The sequence below is a fragment of the Antechinus flavipes genome, chromosome 1, assembly GCF_016432865.1.
Source record: "Antechinus flavipes isolate AdamAnt ecotype Samford, QLD, Australia chromosome 1, AdamAnt_v2, whole genome shotgun sequence".
NCBI lineage: Eukaryota > Metazoa > Chordata > Mammalia > Dasyuromorphia > Dasyuridae > Antechinus > Antechinus flavipes.
This window is the reverse complement of record NC_067398.1, coordinates 283,240,745-283,260,108: the sequence shown is the minus strand read 5'-3', so window position 1 is coordinate 283,260,108 and position 19,364 is coordinate 283,240,745. Positions and strand designations below refer to the sequence as shown.

The 19,364-nt window shown below is 37.4% G+C and overlaps 1 protein-coding gene across 6 annotated transcripts in view; it reads left to right on the top strand.

The window, feature by feature from the left end:
* Positions 1–19,364, top strand: part of APBA1 (amyloid beta precursor protein binding family A member 1) — a 246,286-nt gene that overhangs the window by 157,548 nt on the left and 69,374 nt on the right. For all 6 annotated transcript variants that reach the window (XM_051961900.1, XM_051961927.1, XM_051961937.1 and 3 more), the window contains one exon: positions 13,397–14,682. In XM_051961900.1, coding sequence (XP_051817860.1) covers positions 13,468–14,682 — 1,215 coding nt within the window. In that variant the 5' untranslated portion in view covers positions 13,397–13,467. The remainder of the gene's footprint in view (positions 1–13,396; positions 14,683–19,364) is intronic.

Here is a 19,364-nt window from a genome sequence, read left to right as displayed (position 1 = left end):
CCGAACTATTAGAGGCCTGATACTAAACTGCTGAAATACTAATTAAGGAACTGGGGTTACAGGAGTGGAGAAACAGATCAGAGAGACTGCCAGTCCCAAGACAGGTGTCTGATTTCTGGTTGTTTCTAAAAAATAATCCCCAAAACTAAGTCTGCCAGGGCAATTCCAACAGAATAAGGTATTTCAAAGTTAAAGCATATCCAGCAAATCATAGGCCAGTAAATTTAAGGACTTCCAATTCAATCTGAACTAGTGAGATAGAGGGTGGGGAGAAGTGCCTAAGGCAAAAGTGAATAGGATTTCCATTCTGTCAGTATTTTGAGAAAAATACACCAGTTTCTCCAATTTTTTATCTCTTCCTTTTTTTCTCACAAAAAGAAATTATCAAATAACCATGCCACATATATAAATCCCAAGAGTGAATCAAAATTCCTATACATAATAGGCTAGTACAGTTTTAACAAATTTTATCCCAAATCTTAAACATACAGTAATAGATGTCCCAATCAGTGTTCCCAAATTCCCCCATATCAGTCCAAAGTACACTAGGAGCAGGGTTGATGGTCTCATTCAAAAATTGCTTCAGGCTGAGATATGGGCAGAGGCTCTTAGTCCATGCAGGGGGTGGGTGTGGCCATACTGACAGCTACCAAAGCTTCAGATGGGCTGATCCATGTCCCAGAAACAGTTCAATAGTCTATAATTTGTCCAAAATCTAGAACAAAAAAAAAAAAAAAAACCACACAAATCTAACAAATAAAGGTTAGAACAGTCTGAGATAGAAAGACTTAGTTCACTAGACTGCTGCAAAATGTGAAGAGCCAGCAGCTTCTTATGTGAAGAGATGAGTTTGCTTCACAGGATAGGCAATATAATCCCAAATAAAGAGCAGTTACATCTCACTTTGCTAATTGTCCTCTCATTATTTAGAAACCTTTAAAAACCTGAATATCCACAGACACAAATATTAAGTAACAGATAGATGACCAGGGTAAATACTCATTTGCCTAAGTATTTAGGATACAACGATTACATACAATCAGACTGAAAATAGCAAGGTATGACATAATTGAATTGCATTAACAATTCTTATTTTCTAATAACAATTCTGTTATTCTCTAACAATGATCACATTGTCTCTGATCAGTCTCAGGAGGAAAAAATGCAGCGACATAACTATAACATAACATAAGCAGTTAAAACTCAACCTCCAGCACATACAGGATAAAATAAATTTAATTCACTTTTACTCCAGTTAATTGTCCCACTTACTGTCAGAAGGTATAATAACATTAACTATAAGCCCAAGAAATTTTACTTCCGATAACAAATCCCATTAAGCAAAGTTTCAGATAAATCCTAAACAGATATTTACTATAACCTTATATTGATAACAGTAAGAAATTTGTCTCGGTAAGTTCATATTTAAGTAGACAGTTTCATAAGTGAACATTATACATATAAACAAACAGTTTGCTATAAAAATACCCAGTACATAGACAAATATCCCAAATTGCATATTGTCCATAACAGAAACATTTTCCAAAGGACAAAGGAAAAAAAAATATTATTTTCAGTGGCCCTTTAAATGACCTCAAGATAACCCAATATGCTTGATTAAAACTTACATAGAATATACTATACAGAATATCCTAATACCACATAAAAGAATCCAAGAGGTTCTTAAAAACAATAAACTTTTAGAAATAGCCCTCAAAGTATGGATCACATTTATAACCATATTCCTTAACCTAGGAAACCATTACATATCAAAAGAAACAAATATTTAATCAATTAATTTAAATCACAGTTTACTCCTCCAGGTGTCTATAACTTGATAAAAAAGAAAAGCTGGAACACCCTTGGGGGGAGGGGAAAGGAGAGGATTCCACATGGCTCCTCTTCCCCCCATTCCATCTCCAATGAGGCAGGGGGGGAGGGAAGGTCAGCTAAACTGCACCCGTGGCCAAAAAATTCCCTCATGTTCCCCACTCATTTTTCCCACGCAGAAATCCTTCCATTAAAAACTTTGCTCTTTCTTTTCCAATCTAACTCTTCTCTCAGCTACATGCCTTAAACAAGCTCCATTGCTAAAATAGCAGAAAGCAGTTGAAGGGAAGAAGGTGAATTTAATCTTCACTTTTGAAGACAAAAGATCTCATTTCTCCCTACCCCACCCAAACTTTCTTCACTTGCAAATTTTTCTTCTAGTCTCTCCTAAATCACCTTCATTCTCATTTCCTTCAAAACTTAAGAATCACAATACAGTGAATAGCTATTCCATAAAACCCACATGTCCATGGTACTGATACCTAAACCAGGTAGGTTGAAAACAGAGAAAGAAAATCATAAACCAATCTCCCTAATGAATATTGATCTAAAATCTTAAATAAGATATTAAATAAGACTACAGAAAATCATCCCCAGGATAATACACCACAATCAAGTAGGATTTATACGAGGAATGCAGGGCTGGTTCAATATTAGGAAAACTATCAATATAATTGACCATATTAATAACCAAATGAACAAAAACCATACGATCATCTCAATAGATGCAGAAAAAGCATTTGATAAAATCCAACATCCATTCCTATTAAAAACTCTTGAGAGTATAGTAATAAATGGACTTTTCCTTAAAATAATCAGCAGTATTTATTTAAAACCATCAGTAAGCATCATATGTAATGGGGAAAAACTGCAACCATTCCCAATAAGAGCAGGAGTGAAACAAGGTTGCCCACTATCACCGTTACTATTAAATATAGTATTAGAAATACTAGCTTTGGCAATAAGAGTTGAGAAAGAGATTAAAGGAATTAGAGTAGGCAATGAGGAAACCAAATTATCACTCTTTGCTGATGATATGATGGTATACTTAGAGAACCCCAGAGATTCTACTAAAAAGTTATTAGAAATAATCCACAACTTTAGCAAAGTTGCAGGATACAAAATAAACCCACATAAATCATTAGCATTCTTATATATCACTAACAAAATCCAACAGTCCGAGTTACATAGAGAAATTCCATTTAATTTAACTACTGATAGTATAAAATACTTAGGAATCTATCTGCCAAGGGAAAATCAGAAACTTTATGAGCAAAACGATAAAACACTTTTCACACAAATTAAGTCTGATCTAACCAATTGGAAAAATATTAAATGCTCTTGGATAGGGCGAGCAAATATAATAAAGATGACAATACTACCTAAACTAATCTATTTGTTTAGCACTATACCAATTAGACGTCCAAAAAACTATTTTAATGACCTAGAAAAAATAACAAAATTCATATGGAAAAACAAAAGGTGAAGAATTTCAAGGGAATTAATGGGAAAAAAATCAAATGAAGGTAGCTTAGCTGTATCAGATTTAAAATTATATTATAGAGCAGCAGTTACCAAAACCATTTGATATTATCTAAGAAATAGACTAGTAGATCAGTGGAATAGGTTAGGTTCAAAGGACAAAACAATCAATAACTTTAATAATCTAGTGTTTGATAAACCCAAAGACCCCAGTTTTGGGGATAAGAATTCACTGTTTGACAAAAACTGCTGGGAAAATTGAAAATTAGTATGGCAGAAACTAGGCATTGACCCACACTTAAAACCGTACATCAAGATAAGGTCAAAATGGGTTCATGAGGCATAAAGAATGACATTATAAATAAATTAGAAGAACATAGGATAGTTTACCTCTCAGATCTGTGGAGGAGGAAGGAATTGATGACCAAAGAAGAACTAGAAATCATTATTGATCACAAAATAGAAAAATTTGATTATATCAAATTGAAAAGTTTTTGTACAAACAAAACTAATGCAGACAAGATTAGAAGGAAAGCAATAAACTGGGAAAACATTTTTAGTCAAAGGTTCTGATAAATGCCTCATTTCCAAAATATATAGAGAATTGACTCTAATTTATAAGAAATCAAGCCATTCTCCAAATTGATAAATGATCAAAGAATATGAACAGACAATTCTTAGATGAAGAAATTGAAATTATTTCTAGTCATATGAAAAGATGCTCCAAGTCATTATTAATCGGAGAAATGCAAATTAAGACAACTCTGAGATACCACTACACACCTGTCAGACTGGCTAGAATGACAGGGAAAGATAATGCGGAATGTTGGAGGGAATATGGGAAAACTGGGACACTGATACATTGTTGGTGGAATTGTGAACACATCCAGCCATTCTAGAGAGCGATTTGGAACTATGCTCAAAAAGTTATCAAACTGTGCATCCTCTTTGATCCAGTAGTATTACTACTGGGCTTATATCCCAAAGAGATCTTAAAGAAGGGAAAAGGATCTGTATGTGCAAGAATGTTTGTGGCAGCCCTCTTTGTAGTAGCCAGAAACTGGAAACAGAGTGGATGCCCCTCAATTGAAAAATGGCTGAATAAATTGTGGTATATTAATGTTATGGAATATTATTGTTCTGTAAGAAATGACCAGCAGGATGATTTCAGAAAGGCCTGGAGAGACTTACATAAACTGATGCTGAGTGAAATGAGCAGGACTAAAAGATCAATATATACTTCAACAATACTATATGATGATCAATTCTGATGGACATGGCCCTATTCAACAATGAGATGACACAAACAAACAAACAAAAACAAACAAACAAAAAAACACCCAGCAAAAGAACTCTGGGAAATGAGTGTGAACCACTACATAAAATTCCCAATCCCTCTATTTTTGTCTGCCTGTATTTTGATTTCCTTCACAAGTTAATTGTACACTATTTCAAAGTCTGATTCTTCTTGTGCAGCAAAATAACTATATGGACATGTATACATATATATGTATTTAACATATACTTTAACATATTTAACATGTATTGGTCAACCTGCCATCTGGGGAAGGGGATGGGGGGAAGGAAGGGAAAAATTGGGACAAAAGGTTTTGCAACTCTCAATGCTGAAAAATTACCCATGCATTTATCTTGTAAATAAAAAGCTATAATAAAAAAATTTTAAAAAGAAAAACATATATTAAAAATAAGAAATTGTAGGGTTTTTTAATAGACAAAAGCGAAAACAGAAATTAGCTATATAATGAAATGAAGCAAGCATATTTCCTTTTAAAAGTGAAACATGCACCTCTTGGGTATAAGGCATTTCTTCCAAATCAAATATCAATACAAACATATGTAGGGATTAAACCTTCCACTTCTAGGAAACAGACAAGTAGATTTAAAATGCAAGGACCAAATTTTTTAAAAAAGAATAAACAAAAATGAAGTTAGTATAATGGTTAGTAGGGACAGTAACCAGGAACCCCCTCAGAGGAAGACTGGGGCAGGAGGAGGGATGAGGCTAGCATGAATGTCTCTCATCCAGACAGCTTTTCCTAGAATAAATACCAAAAAAACATTTTCCCCAAATTCCTGCTTTTGTTTCCTCAAAGGAGTAAGGGCAATGTGGCCTTAAAATGAGTATGATCTTCTTTAGCAAAAACTCTAGAGTCTTTTCAGTCTTACAAGAGAGGGCTTTTACCCAATCAGTATAGATGTTAACAAAACTCAAAAGCAGTTTGAAGCCCCTGCCAGAGAGCAAAATTCATCTGCCAATCCTTCCTCCTGATAGACTTCAGGATAGGGGGTTTAATTGTTTGTGACCAGTAAAAATAGATTTCTCAAGGGACTGGAGAGCATTTATTTTCCAAATGAGTAGCTTGGTGTAGGCCAAAGAGAAGTTTGCTTCTGGGATTAGAAGTTGACTTAAACATGTTTGAAATCACTCAGAAGGAAAAAGGATGTACCTACCACTTTTCTTTAGCAAAGGAGTATAGGAGTAGGGAGTTGGGGAATTAAAGGTGCCATGATCGAGGCAAACAGACAGCTAAATCCATAAGCCTGTTTCGCTTGGCCTTGTAATATTCTCTCTTAAATGTAATATTCTCTTGTTGGGGTTTTCTTGGGGTCTGTGGAGGCAGCCTTCCTTTCAGTTCGGTAATCACCACAAGTGCAGCCAGGGGTTAAAGTCTAAATCCTTTATTGTCCCTTTCCAAGTCTTGTCTCCTTTCCTGCAGCCCGGTTAGCTTTCTTATAGTCCAGATCCTTTATTATCTCCTTCCCCAGACTGGGCAGCTATCTGCAGAGCCTTTCAGTCTGGCCTTGGTTCCAAGAGCTTGAGCTCCTGCCTGCCTTCTCTGGCTTCTGAATCTCCCTGACTTCCAAGGGTTTCTGCTTCAGCTTCCAGCCACAACAAAAGTAGAAGATGGAATGAATCTGTCTCAGCCTCTGAGAGCTTCTAGTGCACTTGTCTTTCTGGCCTTGAGAGCTTCTTGCTTATATGCCCCACACTAAGTATACAACAATCATTATATCACTAGGAAACCGTTATTTGTTGTAGGATTAAATCAATGCTAAACTGGATTTAACCATTGTCTCCTCAATTCCACTTAGTACCGTGTTTTAAGTTCTGGCGCATAACATCTCCTTATAGGATTAAATCAATCATATTGAACCATGCTAAATTAGATAACTATTGTCTCTATCAATTCCACTGATTTAGTACCTTGTAAGAATCCTTTGTTTCAAGTTCAGAGTTCTGGCCCATAACATGGTCTGAAGTGAATCCCTCTTCTGTTGTCATTTATAAAACATAACAAACCTCTCTAAATCCCCAGGACAGCTTGCATTAATTGTTCCCTTGCATATTTAATGGGCAATGTTTGGCTGTCTAAATAAATAAATATATAAAGCCCCTTTTCCCCATATAGCCCCCATGAGCATGCAAAACATGAAAGGCATATTATTCTTTTCCCCAATTCTAAAGTTCTGGTATAGGCAAAAATGCTCTGAACCTGGTGGAGAATTAGAATCTCCAATAATTAGCCTACAGTGAGCTTAGAGGCTTCCCTAATTAGAAAGACTATGGCAGCCACTATTCTCAGGCGGGAGGGTCACCCCAAAGACACCCAAGTTTATTTGAGAAGTAGTAAAAGGTTTTAAGGTAGGGCTAAGGCTGGGGGAGCTTTCAAGGTCTTAAAAAACCTTGGCCTGATCAGGGCCTTGAATAGAATCATAAAGGGGCTTGACAATAACAAAAGTTAGGTATCCAAATTCAATAAAATTCACCTGTACCTAGGAAAGTATGCAGCTGTTTCTTAGAAAAAGGTTTAGCATGTAAAGGACTGCTTGCCATCTGGGGGAGGGAGTGAAGGGAGGGAGGGGAAAAATCGGAACAGAAGTGAGTGCAAGGGATAATGCTGTAAAAAATTACCTTGGCATGGGTTCTGTCAATAAAAAGTTATTAAAAAAAGAAAAAAGAAAAAGGTTTAGAGAGTGGCAAGATTATCTGCTTCCTCTCTCCCCAGTGAGCAAAAGGGAGATGGGAATTAATTCATGGCCCAAAGACTTAACAGACTAATAGGCAAAGTGGACCTTCAGACAAAGAAACTTTCTTTTTCAGACAAAGAAAGCCAGAAAGTTAAGGGTTTTTATGACAGCAGCCTGAGAAGCATCTTGGGTTGGAATGCACATCAAGATATTATCTACATACTTATATTGTGCTCATGGCTTCTAATGACAACTTGCTCTGATTATAGAAATTTGCTATAAAAGGAAAAAGCAGGGACATGATTATAATAGTGTTAAAAATTATCCCTTACACTACGACATATTTAACTTGTATAGGACTGCTTGCCATCTGGGGGAGGAGGCAAAGGGAGGGAGGAGAAAAATCGGAACAGACGTGAGTGCAAGGGATAATATTGTAAAAAAAAGATTACCCAGGCATGGGCTCTGTCAATAAAAAGTTATTTTTTTAAAAAATGATCCTTCAGGGCTTCAGCCTAAGAGCACATATATGACAAATAAAGCATACTTAGCTGTTTGACAAGCAATCATGCAGCAATAATTACACCTCATAGCCAGACTCAAGAGTAATCAGGTGGGAAACAAAGAAACAGAACTGGGAAAATGGGTCAGAAGGACCAAGCAAAGACCAAGATCGTCCTCCCAACTCTTGTCCAAATAAGACATCCATCTGTAACCAATTCAAGAAGGCATCCCTCTGAGTAACTTATGCCCTTTCTCCCAAATGGTGAGTTACTGATTTAATGCCCCATCAGACAATCATACCCAAATTTGAAACTCAAAACAATATTAGTTATAGTCCCAAGAGATTTCATCTCAAAGGCAAGTTTCACCAATCAGAGGCTGTGGGTCTATATATATATATATAGAGACACACACACACACACACACACACACACACAATTATGGTGTTCTTCTTTTTATATAATATAATGGTTCTCTGTGAGAGCAAATTTCTTGGGAAGGTTTCTGGAGGCAGCCTTAGTTTCAGTTCAGAGCAATAATCACTTCAAATACAGCCAGCTGATAAAATCCAAACGTTTATTTTCTCCTTCCAAGTCTTATCTCTTATCTCTTTCCTTGGGCCCAGTTAGCTTTCTTAGAGGCTTCTCTCCCTCCTTGGTTCCAAGAGCTCTTGCAGCTTTGACTGTAGTCTCTAGCTTGTCAATCTCCTTAACTGAACTCACTTGAGCTTTCTCTGGTTCCAAGAGCTCTTGTTGCCAATCTTTTGCCTCTAGCAGCTTCTGCTTCTAGCTCAACTCCAACTCATGGCTTCTTCTGAACTGACTGTGACTGACTGACTTACTGAAGCTCTATTTATGCTTGGTGTAAAAGGTAGACTCCTCTTCTGAGAGTGGGATTTTGGGAGGTGTGAATTCACAAAGTTACAAAGTTAACTTTGTATATCTCCTGAACTTGTGAACTCCAATGTGTGAGCTCTAATGTGTGACCTCTAATTTGTAAACTCTTAAAGGTGCAAACCCAAGCACACAAGCATTGCTTCCATCAATTCCACTTAGTATCTTGTTTCAAGTTCTGGCCCATAACATCTCCTTGTAGGATCAAATCAATCATACTGAACCATGCTAAATTAGATAATTATTGTCTCTTATCAATTCTAATGACTTAACACTTCATAAGGATTCCAACAAACAACAACTTACAAACCATTGTGCATAACCTGTCATATATTTTTGCAAGACACAGTCAAAACTAGTGCAGGGATAGCAGGTTAAAATTCTGTTCTAGGTACTTCAAAAAAGCTATAGATCATATTTGTTATCATATTCATTAAACAAGGAAACTATTATGCATTTAAATATTAAATAATTATGCTTAAGACAGATGGAGACCTTGGTAAAAATAATCATTTTCAGGGAACTTACGGTTCTAACAACCTCTTAAAAGTTTCTTGCATTGCCAAGCAGTAGAATCTTTGCTACAGTATCAAAAATAACTTTGACTTAAAGCAACCATAAACTTATAAAAAACAACAACCAAATATTCAATTATTAGCATTTTAAAAACATAAGCCATTCTGTTAAACAATAGAAGCAAATAATGTTAAAGGAATCTCATTTAACCTGAAGGGGGTCCAGGGCAGAGGCTGTTTTCTTGGATACTTCCCCTGTTCTGTAAAAGATTAGGGAGAAAGACCTCAAGTCAGGACATCCCATAATTATTCCCTCATATTCCAACTAATCCAAAGTAAAATCATGAAATCGTGCAATTTTCAATTCCCAATTCCAGATAACTTATCAAAAAAAAAATTAATCAAAAGTTTTTTCAGAAGTGATAACCACATTGTGACATTATTTTCTTTCTTGTATGGAAATTTCATATTCTGTAAAAAGGTTATAATGTGATACACATTAGTTACATTACTTTTGTTTTACAATCTTAACTTCATAAAACAAAACTTTAAAATTGCAAAGAAGGCAACAGAACATCTAATGCAAATATGTGACCTCATTAGGTCGAGTAAGTTATCAAAGAGAATCTTGTTTAAACACAGATTTAAATTTCCAATAATAATGTTTCAATATTTGCACACAAATTTCTAAGATCTTAGTAAACAAATTCACAATTCTAGCACATACTAGTTAATAGTGATTGTTTCATGTAATTTCAAGTAAGTAAGAGATTCATCATATAAATTTTATATGATTTTATAACTCATCTTGCTATCTAAGGAGGTGGCCTTAAGCTCAACACTCCTAGTGTAAAATCCAATCATTAGAAATTGTTCCTACTTAACAAAGTTGTAGATTATCAATAAACTCATTCCTTCAGTGGGATCTATGTAACTCAAATAAGTTATTTCTCAGGGATAACAATCTTATTTACAAGGTAGTTTTAAGAAATCTAAGAAATTTACAATTTAAGAGGAATTCTAGAAGAAAATACTCCCCCCCAATTCAGAGCTGCATACTCTTAGGTCTCTAGGTTTTTTTAAGTGGAAATCTGATCCAGATAAGGTTTGGGTCTTGTATGTTTGTTTGGTCCAAACTTTTAGTTACAAGTTAAATTTCAGTTCTATAATTTTAGAAAGAAACCTTTACTTTTTTGTTGTTTTTGCCAGTCTACACAAATCTTTTTCTCTTTTCTCTGTGAATCAGAAAAGACTAAGTGCATAATAATGCAAACTAGACTGTTTGCTGCAAGATTTTAAAAGCAGCCTTTTAAATATTAAAGGGTATTTAATAATACCTAAAATTATTAAATCTTCAGTGCAAAGAGATTACAATTATAGCCCTTCAGTGGGCTTTGATTAGAGCTCCTTTAAAATTGCTTTTACTATATTATTTCAAATAACAAATTTCACTGAATTGAGTGAGTATATTTTCTTTCTCTCCCTCTCACCCCTTTGTCCATGCATCCCTGCTGCAGTCAGGGAATGGGAGAAGGAGGAAGAAAGAGAAAGAAAATCTCTTTACTCTATGCATTATCTCCCTCGTCCTGAGTGAGGCTTTAATTTAGTTGAATTTGCTTCCAAATTACTTTAGACACACACAAAAAATCATTTATTTCAATATTGGCATTGTATGTTGGTCTCATCTAAAAACTTATATAAAGTTATCAAATGTGAAACAAATCCAGTAAAGAAATTAACACTTATATAGCATGTGTTTTATGCTAAGCACTTTTGCAATCTTGAAATTACCAATTGCCAAATTCCCCAAACATTGCTCTCAAAAATTAGCAAACTTTATTTCTGTAACCCCCAGCTTGGCCAGAGGTGGGTCACAGGAAAAAGTCAGTATTCTAACTATAGCACAGAAGTTTGTTTGTTTTCTTGCTGGATGCATTTTAAATCTTTCCAGGTATGTGGGATGTAGATGTTGGGATGTACCCAAGATGACTACTTAGAGATCACTCAAAATAGAAAGCAGAAAGGTCCTTTATTATACCTCCAGAGGATGAGCTGTTTTGTCACAAGATAAGGGAAAGAGAAAGCTCGTGGTAGGAGCACTAAAGAAGTAGTAAAGATATACAGCTTTTATACAAGAGATTACATCACAAGTAAAAGAGCATTGGTTGTTGCTATCTGGAGAGATTGGAATGGAAGGTTTTTGTTTCTGCCAAGTCACCTGATTTCTAGAGGCTTCAGATATAGCTAGCCAAAGCTCAAGTACATATGGGCCTGCACATATTATACAGATCATATGGGAAACACAGAATTAATGAAAATAAAATACAGAAAAAGAATTCACATATTCCTGTAAATTCTTCACCTTATATCTCTATTCCACACACAGGTAACAAAATCTAACTCACAGAACAGACATGGTACAGACATTCTGCACAAAGATGCAGACACAGACAAAAATTACATGGAGGACCATCCCTTCCCCACACAAAACAGAAATATCTCATCAAGTGCACTGCCTGGTACTATTTTAGATTTTTGCTTCAAGGATTTGATTTTGGACTGCTCCTTCCCCCCTTCCCTTCTGGGGAGAGTAGCTCCAATTTAATGATTTATGATCCTGTAAATTACAAAATCAACTTCTCAAAGTGGATCCCCATGCCTGATGAGGTCACCCTCATCCAGAAATCACCCAGAGCACCCCTGTTCTGTGCCGTTTATCAGGAGTTCCTTCTATGTTACTAGGAGCCACTCCTTTCCTTAGATCACCAAGCCTTAATGACTTCAGGGTCCCATTCAGCCCAAGGGCACTGGCAGTGTTCACACAGTGTTTCCCCTGGATTATGCTTGCACAAGTTACCTGACTATCCTCTTGCCCTTAGGTTTCTTCAGAAATTTTACTTCTGCTTTCTGTTTTTATCAAGTGCCTCGGTCTTGGGCCCATACTGTGAACAGAGAGGGAGTCTGAGAGTCTGATCTTGAGGACAGTTAGAGAAAACTCAACCTGATGTCTGCCTCATATCAGAACCCCCAGCCATCTCTCTGGGAAGTCACAGATCCTGGAGTATCCCCGATAGTCTGTGAGGGATATGGTGCTAGACTCCGCTTATCCAACTGATTACTCCAAGGCATCTCCAGATACAAAGCATTTATTTAGAACTTGCAAGAAGAGGGCCAAACACAGTAAACTGGACAGTACAACATGATGTGTGGCTCACTGCGGAAACAAACAAAATGGATTATATAAGCAGAAAAGATTCAAGTACAACCCCCTCCCCCTTCCTGTTGATTTTTAAATTCATTGGATGGATTGAAAAAGAAGTAACCATTGACCAATGAGCAACAAATCCTACCTACTTCTTAGGGGTCATGTGACTTCCTGAAACTTGGGTCTAAGTCTGACCTATTCCACCCCAAAATCTTTTTGAAAAATCGTCACCTAGTCCCATTCACCAGTACTTTATATTATTCACCCAAAGGTATACTGATAATTAATCTTTGCAATTAAGACTCACATCTGGGTTCTCTGAACACAAGTTTCAAGACAAATTCAGTTGGTTGTTCATCGTAACTTGAACCCAGCCTAGTACTTGATTTCTTTCAAAATATGAGTTTAAAGATAAAAACCATGGAGATGCGAGTCTTGTATAGCAGCTTTTATAAAGGAATTCACCTCTTTCATCTTTTCTTTCCTTGTCCTGGTTATTTTTCCACTCATGGGATTGTGGCCATATTTTCATAAAAAATTATTAACTTCAGAAAAACCTCAGGAAGGAAGATTCAGTGACAGAGATTGCATGTGATTTTTTTCTCCCCAAACACCTATTTCAGATATTATCTTGTCAATAAGTGGTTCTGGGAAATCAACTGAACCCAGATAGAGGCAGAAAATGTACAATAAAATAAGTATATTAAAAAAGACAAATGAATGCTGTACTGGGAGCTAGTTAAAGAATACATCAACAATTCAATTCATTTTCCAAAAACATTTATTGTGTTCTGGATACTGTACTAGGCACAAGGGGGAATAGCAAATACGCACTTCCCACACACACACCTTGTAACCAAGATACTAAAAGTTTTTTTTTGTTGTTGTTGTTGTTTGTTGTTGTTGTATACCCACTGGTACTTGGCTCTTAATTCCGATTTTGTACCCACTATTTTCTCTTCCCTCCTCCTTTCCAGACATAGCAATAAAGATGAGAGTGGAATAAGCGGGCAGACATCCCCTTCCCGAGCTCTCCCTCCTCTCCACCATGAGCCACGTGGAAGGACTGCCAGATGTGGAGGTGATTGATGAGCCAGGAAGTGGAGAATCTGTAGAAGTGAATGAATCTGTGGAGGCTGATTTGGAGCATCCTGAAGCGGAGGAGGAGCAGCGGCTGCAGCTGCAGCATGCAACTCCATACCCTCATGGCCCTGTCCAAGGAACACGCAGTCCCCAACCCGTCCAGGGGCTGGAAGAGGAGGACCGAGGGGGTTCCCTGGCCCGCTCGGCCAGCACGGAAAGCGGCTTCCACAACCACACCGACACTGCTGAAGGAGACGTTATCGCCGCTTCGGGTGAGGACGGCTATGACCCGGAGCGGGGCCAGGAGAACGAGGACGAGAGCGCCTATGCCGTGCAATACCGGCCCGAGGCCGAGGAGTACACAGAGAACGCTGAAGCTGAGCACGCCGAGGCCTCTCATCACCGGAGCCTGCCCAACCACCTGCACTTCCATTCGCTAGAGCATGAAGAGGCCATGAACGCCGCCTACTCGGGATATGTCTATACTCATCGGCTTTTCCACCACAGCGAGGACGAACCCTACGCGGAGCCTTACGCAGACTATGCGGGGCTGCAGGAGCACGTGTACGAGGAGATTGGGGATACTGCTGAACTTGACAGCCGTGATGGTCTGCGACTGTACGAACGTGAGCGCGAGGAGGTGGACAACTACCGCAAGGAGGCACTTGGGGCGCGCCTCCACCACTATGACGAGCGCTCCGATGGAGAGTCTGATAGCCCCGAGAAGGAGGCGGAATTTGCTCCCTACCCGCGAATGGATAGCTATGAGCAGGAGGAGGATATCGATCAGATTGTAGCCGAGGTGAAACAGAGCATGAGCTCCCAGAGCCTCGACAAAGTCGCCGAGGACATGCCTGAGGCGGAACAGAACTTGGACAGGGTGCCCAGCCCGGAAGGCGGCTGTGGAAACGCAGATGAGCTGGGAAGCCCTGGGCAGCCCGCCCCCGTGGGACCTGGGCCCGCTACCCTCACAGGTGAGGTGGGGCAGCGTTACAGCAAGGAGAAGAGGGATGCTATCTCCCTGGCCATCAAAGACATTAAGGAAGCCATCGAGGAGGTGAAAACTAGGACCATCCGTTCGCCTTATACGCCAGATGAGCCAAAAGAGCCCATTTGGGTCATGCGGCAGGACATTAGCCCGACCAGGGACTGTGATGACCAGAGGCCAGCAGACGGAGATGTGAGTATGTGGAGCCTTGGGCAAAGAAGGATTTGTCCAGGGGAAAGAGAGAGAGGGAGAGGGCCAAACCAAGATGCCTCATCTTTTCCAGCCACTTCGTTCTAATTAGTAACCATTAACCTCTTCTTGAAGGTTAAATAATCTTCCTGGGATCTCAAAAATGTTGTTGCATTTTATCCTCCCCTTCTCCCTCAATCCCAATTTCAGGAGTCCCTTAAATTGGATGCCTCAATTCAGTTTAAAGAAAACTAAGTAGTTGGAAAGTTGGAATTGGATCAATCAGGTAATTACTATCATTAATCTTGAAGGTCATTAGAGGGAGGGAGGAACCAAGACCAAGATGCTCCGTCTCTCCAATGGTCTCATTCTAATTCATGCTTAAATTCATGATCTTTAAAAGCCTTTAAAACCAGCTAAGTGGTGCAGTAGATGGAGCACCAGCCCTGAAATCTGGAGGACCTGAATTCCTATCTGGCCTCAGACACTTAACACTTCCTGGTGTGTCCCTGGGCAAGTCACTTAACCCCAAATGCCTCAGGAAGAAAAGAGAGCTTGAATTCAATTTCATTTATATCTACATCTTTTGATTGCAGCAGAGTTTGTTTCCTAGTGACAATCTTCTGCTGAGAAAGGCCATTATTGCAAATCAGTTGCAGATCTGCAAAATTTTATTTTTTGAGTTACTTAAACCAAAAAGGTACTACTTCCCCCCACTTTGAGTAACAAATTGCTATTTCCACATCAAATTTCCTATGTTTGAGTGGCCAGATAAGAAATAGTATTTACTTGTACATACATTGTACCTGAGAAGGAACTGCACCCTCAAAGTAGGGTACAGCACATTCAAAGATGGATGGTGCCATTTTTTTATGTTATGAGTGTTATGTTATGTTATGTACACAAGGCCCTGAATTATTATTGCAAAAGACAAGGCAGGTGAATCAGGAGCACTAATATAAGAATGTTACAGTATCTCCTTTTAAATTAGGGAAGAGGAAGGGAGGGCGGGTGGGGGAAGGCAGGAATAAAGAATTTTTCAAAGGAAAGAATCAACTCTCCAAGGAAGAAACCCAGATTATTCAAAAAAGTCAGTTATCATCCTTCTCTGAAATTTGGAAAAACCATCAGAAAGGAAGCACATAAGCTTCTCTATTTTAGAATTTCTAAAATATACCAGCCTAAACTATTAAACATACAGTGACTAGCACAACTATACACATTAAGCTTTTGTGATTATCTTAATACAAAGTGCACTATAAAAATGTGTTCTGGTTTGCTTTTATGAAGAATGGATTCAGGCAATCATAAAAGACTTAGGACATCTGATCCAGTGATGAACCACAAAAGTGGTCAGCAGTGGCCAATCACCAAAGTGATCAGCAGTGGCCAATCACAATTCCAGATGACTCAATAACAAAATAAGCTTCCACCTCTAGATAGATAAATGTTAGACTCAGATGCTGATTAAGTTTTTTTCGTATGTGACCAATTTGTGAATTTTATTTTGGTTGGCTACATGTTTATAATAGATTTTGTTTTTCTTGCTTTCTCAGTGGGGGGCTGATGGGAAAAAGGAAGGGAGAGACTGTGAACTTGAAAATAAAACTAAGTTGAATTTTTTAAAAACTTAAAAGAATAGATTCAGAAATTTTTTAAGTTGAATGAGATCTTAGAGATAATCTAAATTTAATCCTTACATTTTACAGATGAGGAGACTATACTCAGAGAGGTTAAAGTGAATTGCTAAGTTGATCACAAGTGGCAGCCAAATAGATTTAGGGTTTTTTTTTTTCAGTCAACAAAAATCTCCTTTCTCTCCCTCTCCCCTCTGTCCACCATTCTCTAGTTGAAAAAGAAAAATCAAGACCACTTTTACTAACACAGTAATTTCTTTAATGCAAAGGCTCTTAACCTTTCCATGGACCATGGATGCCCTTTGGAAATGCAGTGAAGCCTACGAACCCTTTCTCAGAATGATTCTTTAAGTGCATAAAGTAAAATACAAAGGAAATCAATTACATTAAAATAGTTATTAAAATGTTTATAGACAAGTGTGTATATGTATATGTGTAAATGTAAATGTATATATGCACACAAATGTGTTGTGTCATCTGTGTGCATAAACACCCACACCCAGACACACACACCCAATAGACCCCCTCCCCACACACACACCCCAGGTTAAGAACCTCTTCTTTAATGGTTTGATATGAAGTTCCTTTCAGAAAGTATGGTGAATTTATAGGGCATGTGATGATGACTTAAGAAATAAAACTTGAGACCAAGAAATAAAGCAATGAATGAACCATAATTTATAGATGCTTATTATACACTGTTAATTGTCCAAAGCCCTGGAGATACAAATACAAAAATCAAAACAAATTCTTTACTCTCAAGAACCTTATATTCTAATTGAGGAAGACTATAGGTCTTCCTCATATAGGTGAGTGATGACCTGGGAAGGATATTTAGGTATGGAAAGTCACCAAGATGAAGAGTAGAGCCAAAAGGCAGTTCTTTGATATAAACCTTTCTCTGAATGGTGATATTGATTCAACTAATAAGTTCAGGGAGAGACAGGAGAAGGACCAGGAAGATAGGATAAGGCATTCTTCTTGGCAGAAAGCTGTCCAAAATAGTGAGACTAAGGTCAACTAGATCTGATCACCTCTTACTAATTAGAAGCATAAAATCCAGAGCCAAAAATGGACTTCTGGCTATATTCTAAACATTTAAAAATTTTAAAAATTACCTTGCAGCTTTCAATACTCATTTTTAAACCTTTGAATTTGAAACAGCACTTCATCTCATAGCTTCAAAAGAAAACAATGATAATGAGCATTTTTATAGTGCTTACAATATGCCAGGTACTTGTTTTACAAACATTATCTCCTTTGATCTTCACAACAACCCATGGAGATGGATACTGTTATTATTATCTCAACTATCTGACCCAGAAATTGTCTTTTTTTTCTATTGGTTTCTTCATTGACATCAAGATTTATTAACCATTCACTCTCAATGTGCCATTGTATTATATTCTATGGTTTGTTTTATGGAGAAGACACAATTCCTGCCAATAAGGAGTTTCTTTTCTAAAGGAGGAGACTCCTTACTATTTTTCAAGTGAGATCTTGAATTCTGTGGGATCACTATCATTGTAAATCTTTTTACACTTTAACAGGTATAAGCATGGTAATACACAAAAGAATTGGTGCCAAAATTTTTTAAATGTCCAGTCAAGATTTACTCCAGAAAACAATAGTTATAACCCTATGGAATGTGCAAAAACAATATGGCTGGCCCTCAGATTGGAATTGGGCTCTTCCCCTTCTACCAATCTATTAACATGTATATATACCAGGCAACTGGGGACATGTACTAAGAATGAAACAGTTCCTACTTACAAGAAGCTTAAATTCCAGTGGGAGAGATGAATATATAGATAGATAGATAGATATAAACATATATCTATACACACACACACACACACACACACACACACACACACACACATATATATACACACAAATATGTTGAGCATAGATGCAAAATGAATAAATTCAAATATATACAAAATAAGTTGGGAGGGAGGATGCTACTAGCTTAGTGAAGGATTCATGCCTAAGGTACATTAAAGTAGTTCATTTTGTTGACCTTTCATTAATTATAAATTCCTTTTTTAGTATGGCAAAATCATCATTTTCTTTACTTGAAGCAAATTTTTCTACTTTCCAGTGGATTGTACAAATTAAGCAAATGGAACCAATAGCTTCACAGAATTTAATTGAAAGGAATCAAGATCTAGTCCAAACCCCTCATTTTAAAGGTAATAATCACAGCTGACAATAGAAACATTTTAAGATTTGTAAAACACATTGCATACATTATATAATTTACTCCTCATAACAGCCTTATGAGATAGGAACTACAAATATCATTTTCCCCATTTTGCTGATAAGAAAGGGGCCGCTAGATGGCTAAGTGAATTAAATCCAAGACCTAGAGTCAGGAAAATCTAAGTTCAAATCATGCCTCAGACTCATACTGCTATTTTCTCCTGTTTCATTTAAACCTGTTTTCTCCAATTTTCCAACCTGAGAAATGAGCCACAGAAGGAAATGGACGGAACTGAAGTTGCACATGCCTAAAAACAACTTGGACAGAACTGAAACAACTGAACAAGATTCTAGCCCAAGTTCCCCATAGCCAGAGTTTTCCAATCTCACTCTATGTTCATTGTTAATGAAGATTTACTGAATTCCTGCTGTGAGATTGAGTGTTGTGCCTAGTTATTATGAATGAAAGTTAAAACTTAAAAATATTATTTTCTAAAAATTTTTGTTTTAAGCATATCTTGGGGATGAGAGGTAGGGAAAATACCCTTTTCTTCAGGTTTGTCCTATTTAAAATCAATTTTTCATCTTCTTTTTCTCAAACATGAAAGAAAGAGAACTTTTAAAAATATTCAGAGTTGCCTTGTTAACCAAATTAAGGACCACATTTGAAACATTGTTAGGAACACATCCCTATTCACTCAGCAAAAAGATTCTGAGTCAATGTAGAACTATGACATCATGGGAGAAATTGATAATAGCTCTCTCACAGTGCTAATTAGATTATTTCAATCTTTTGGGGGATGGTATTTTAAATTATTGTGCAGCTTGGAAGGGGAGTAGTTT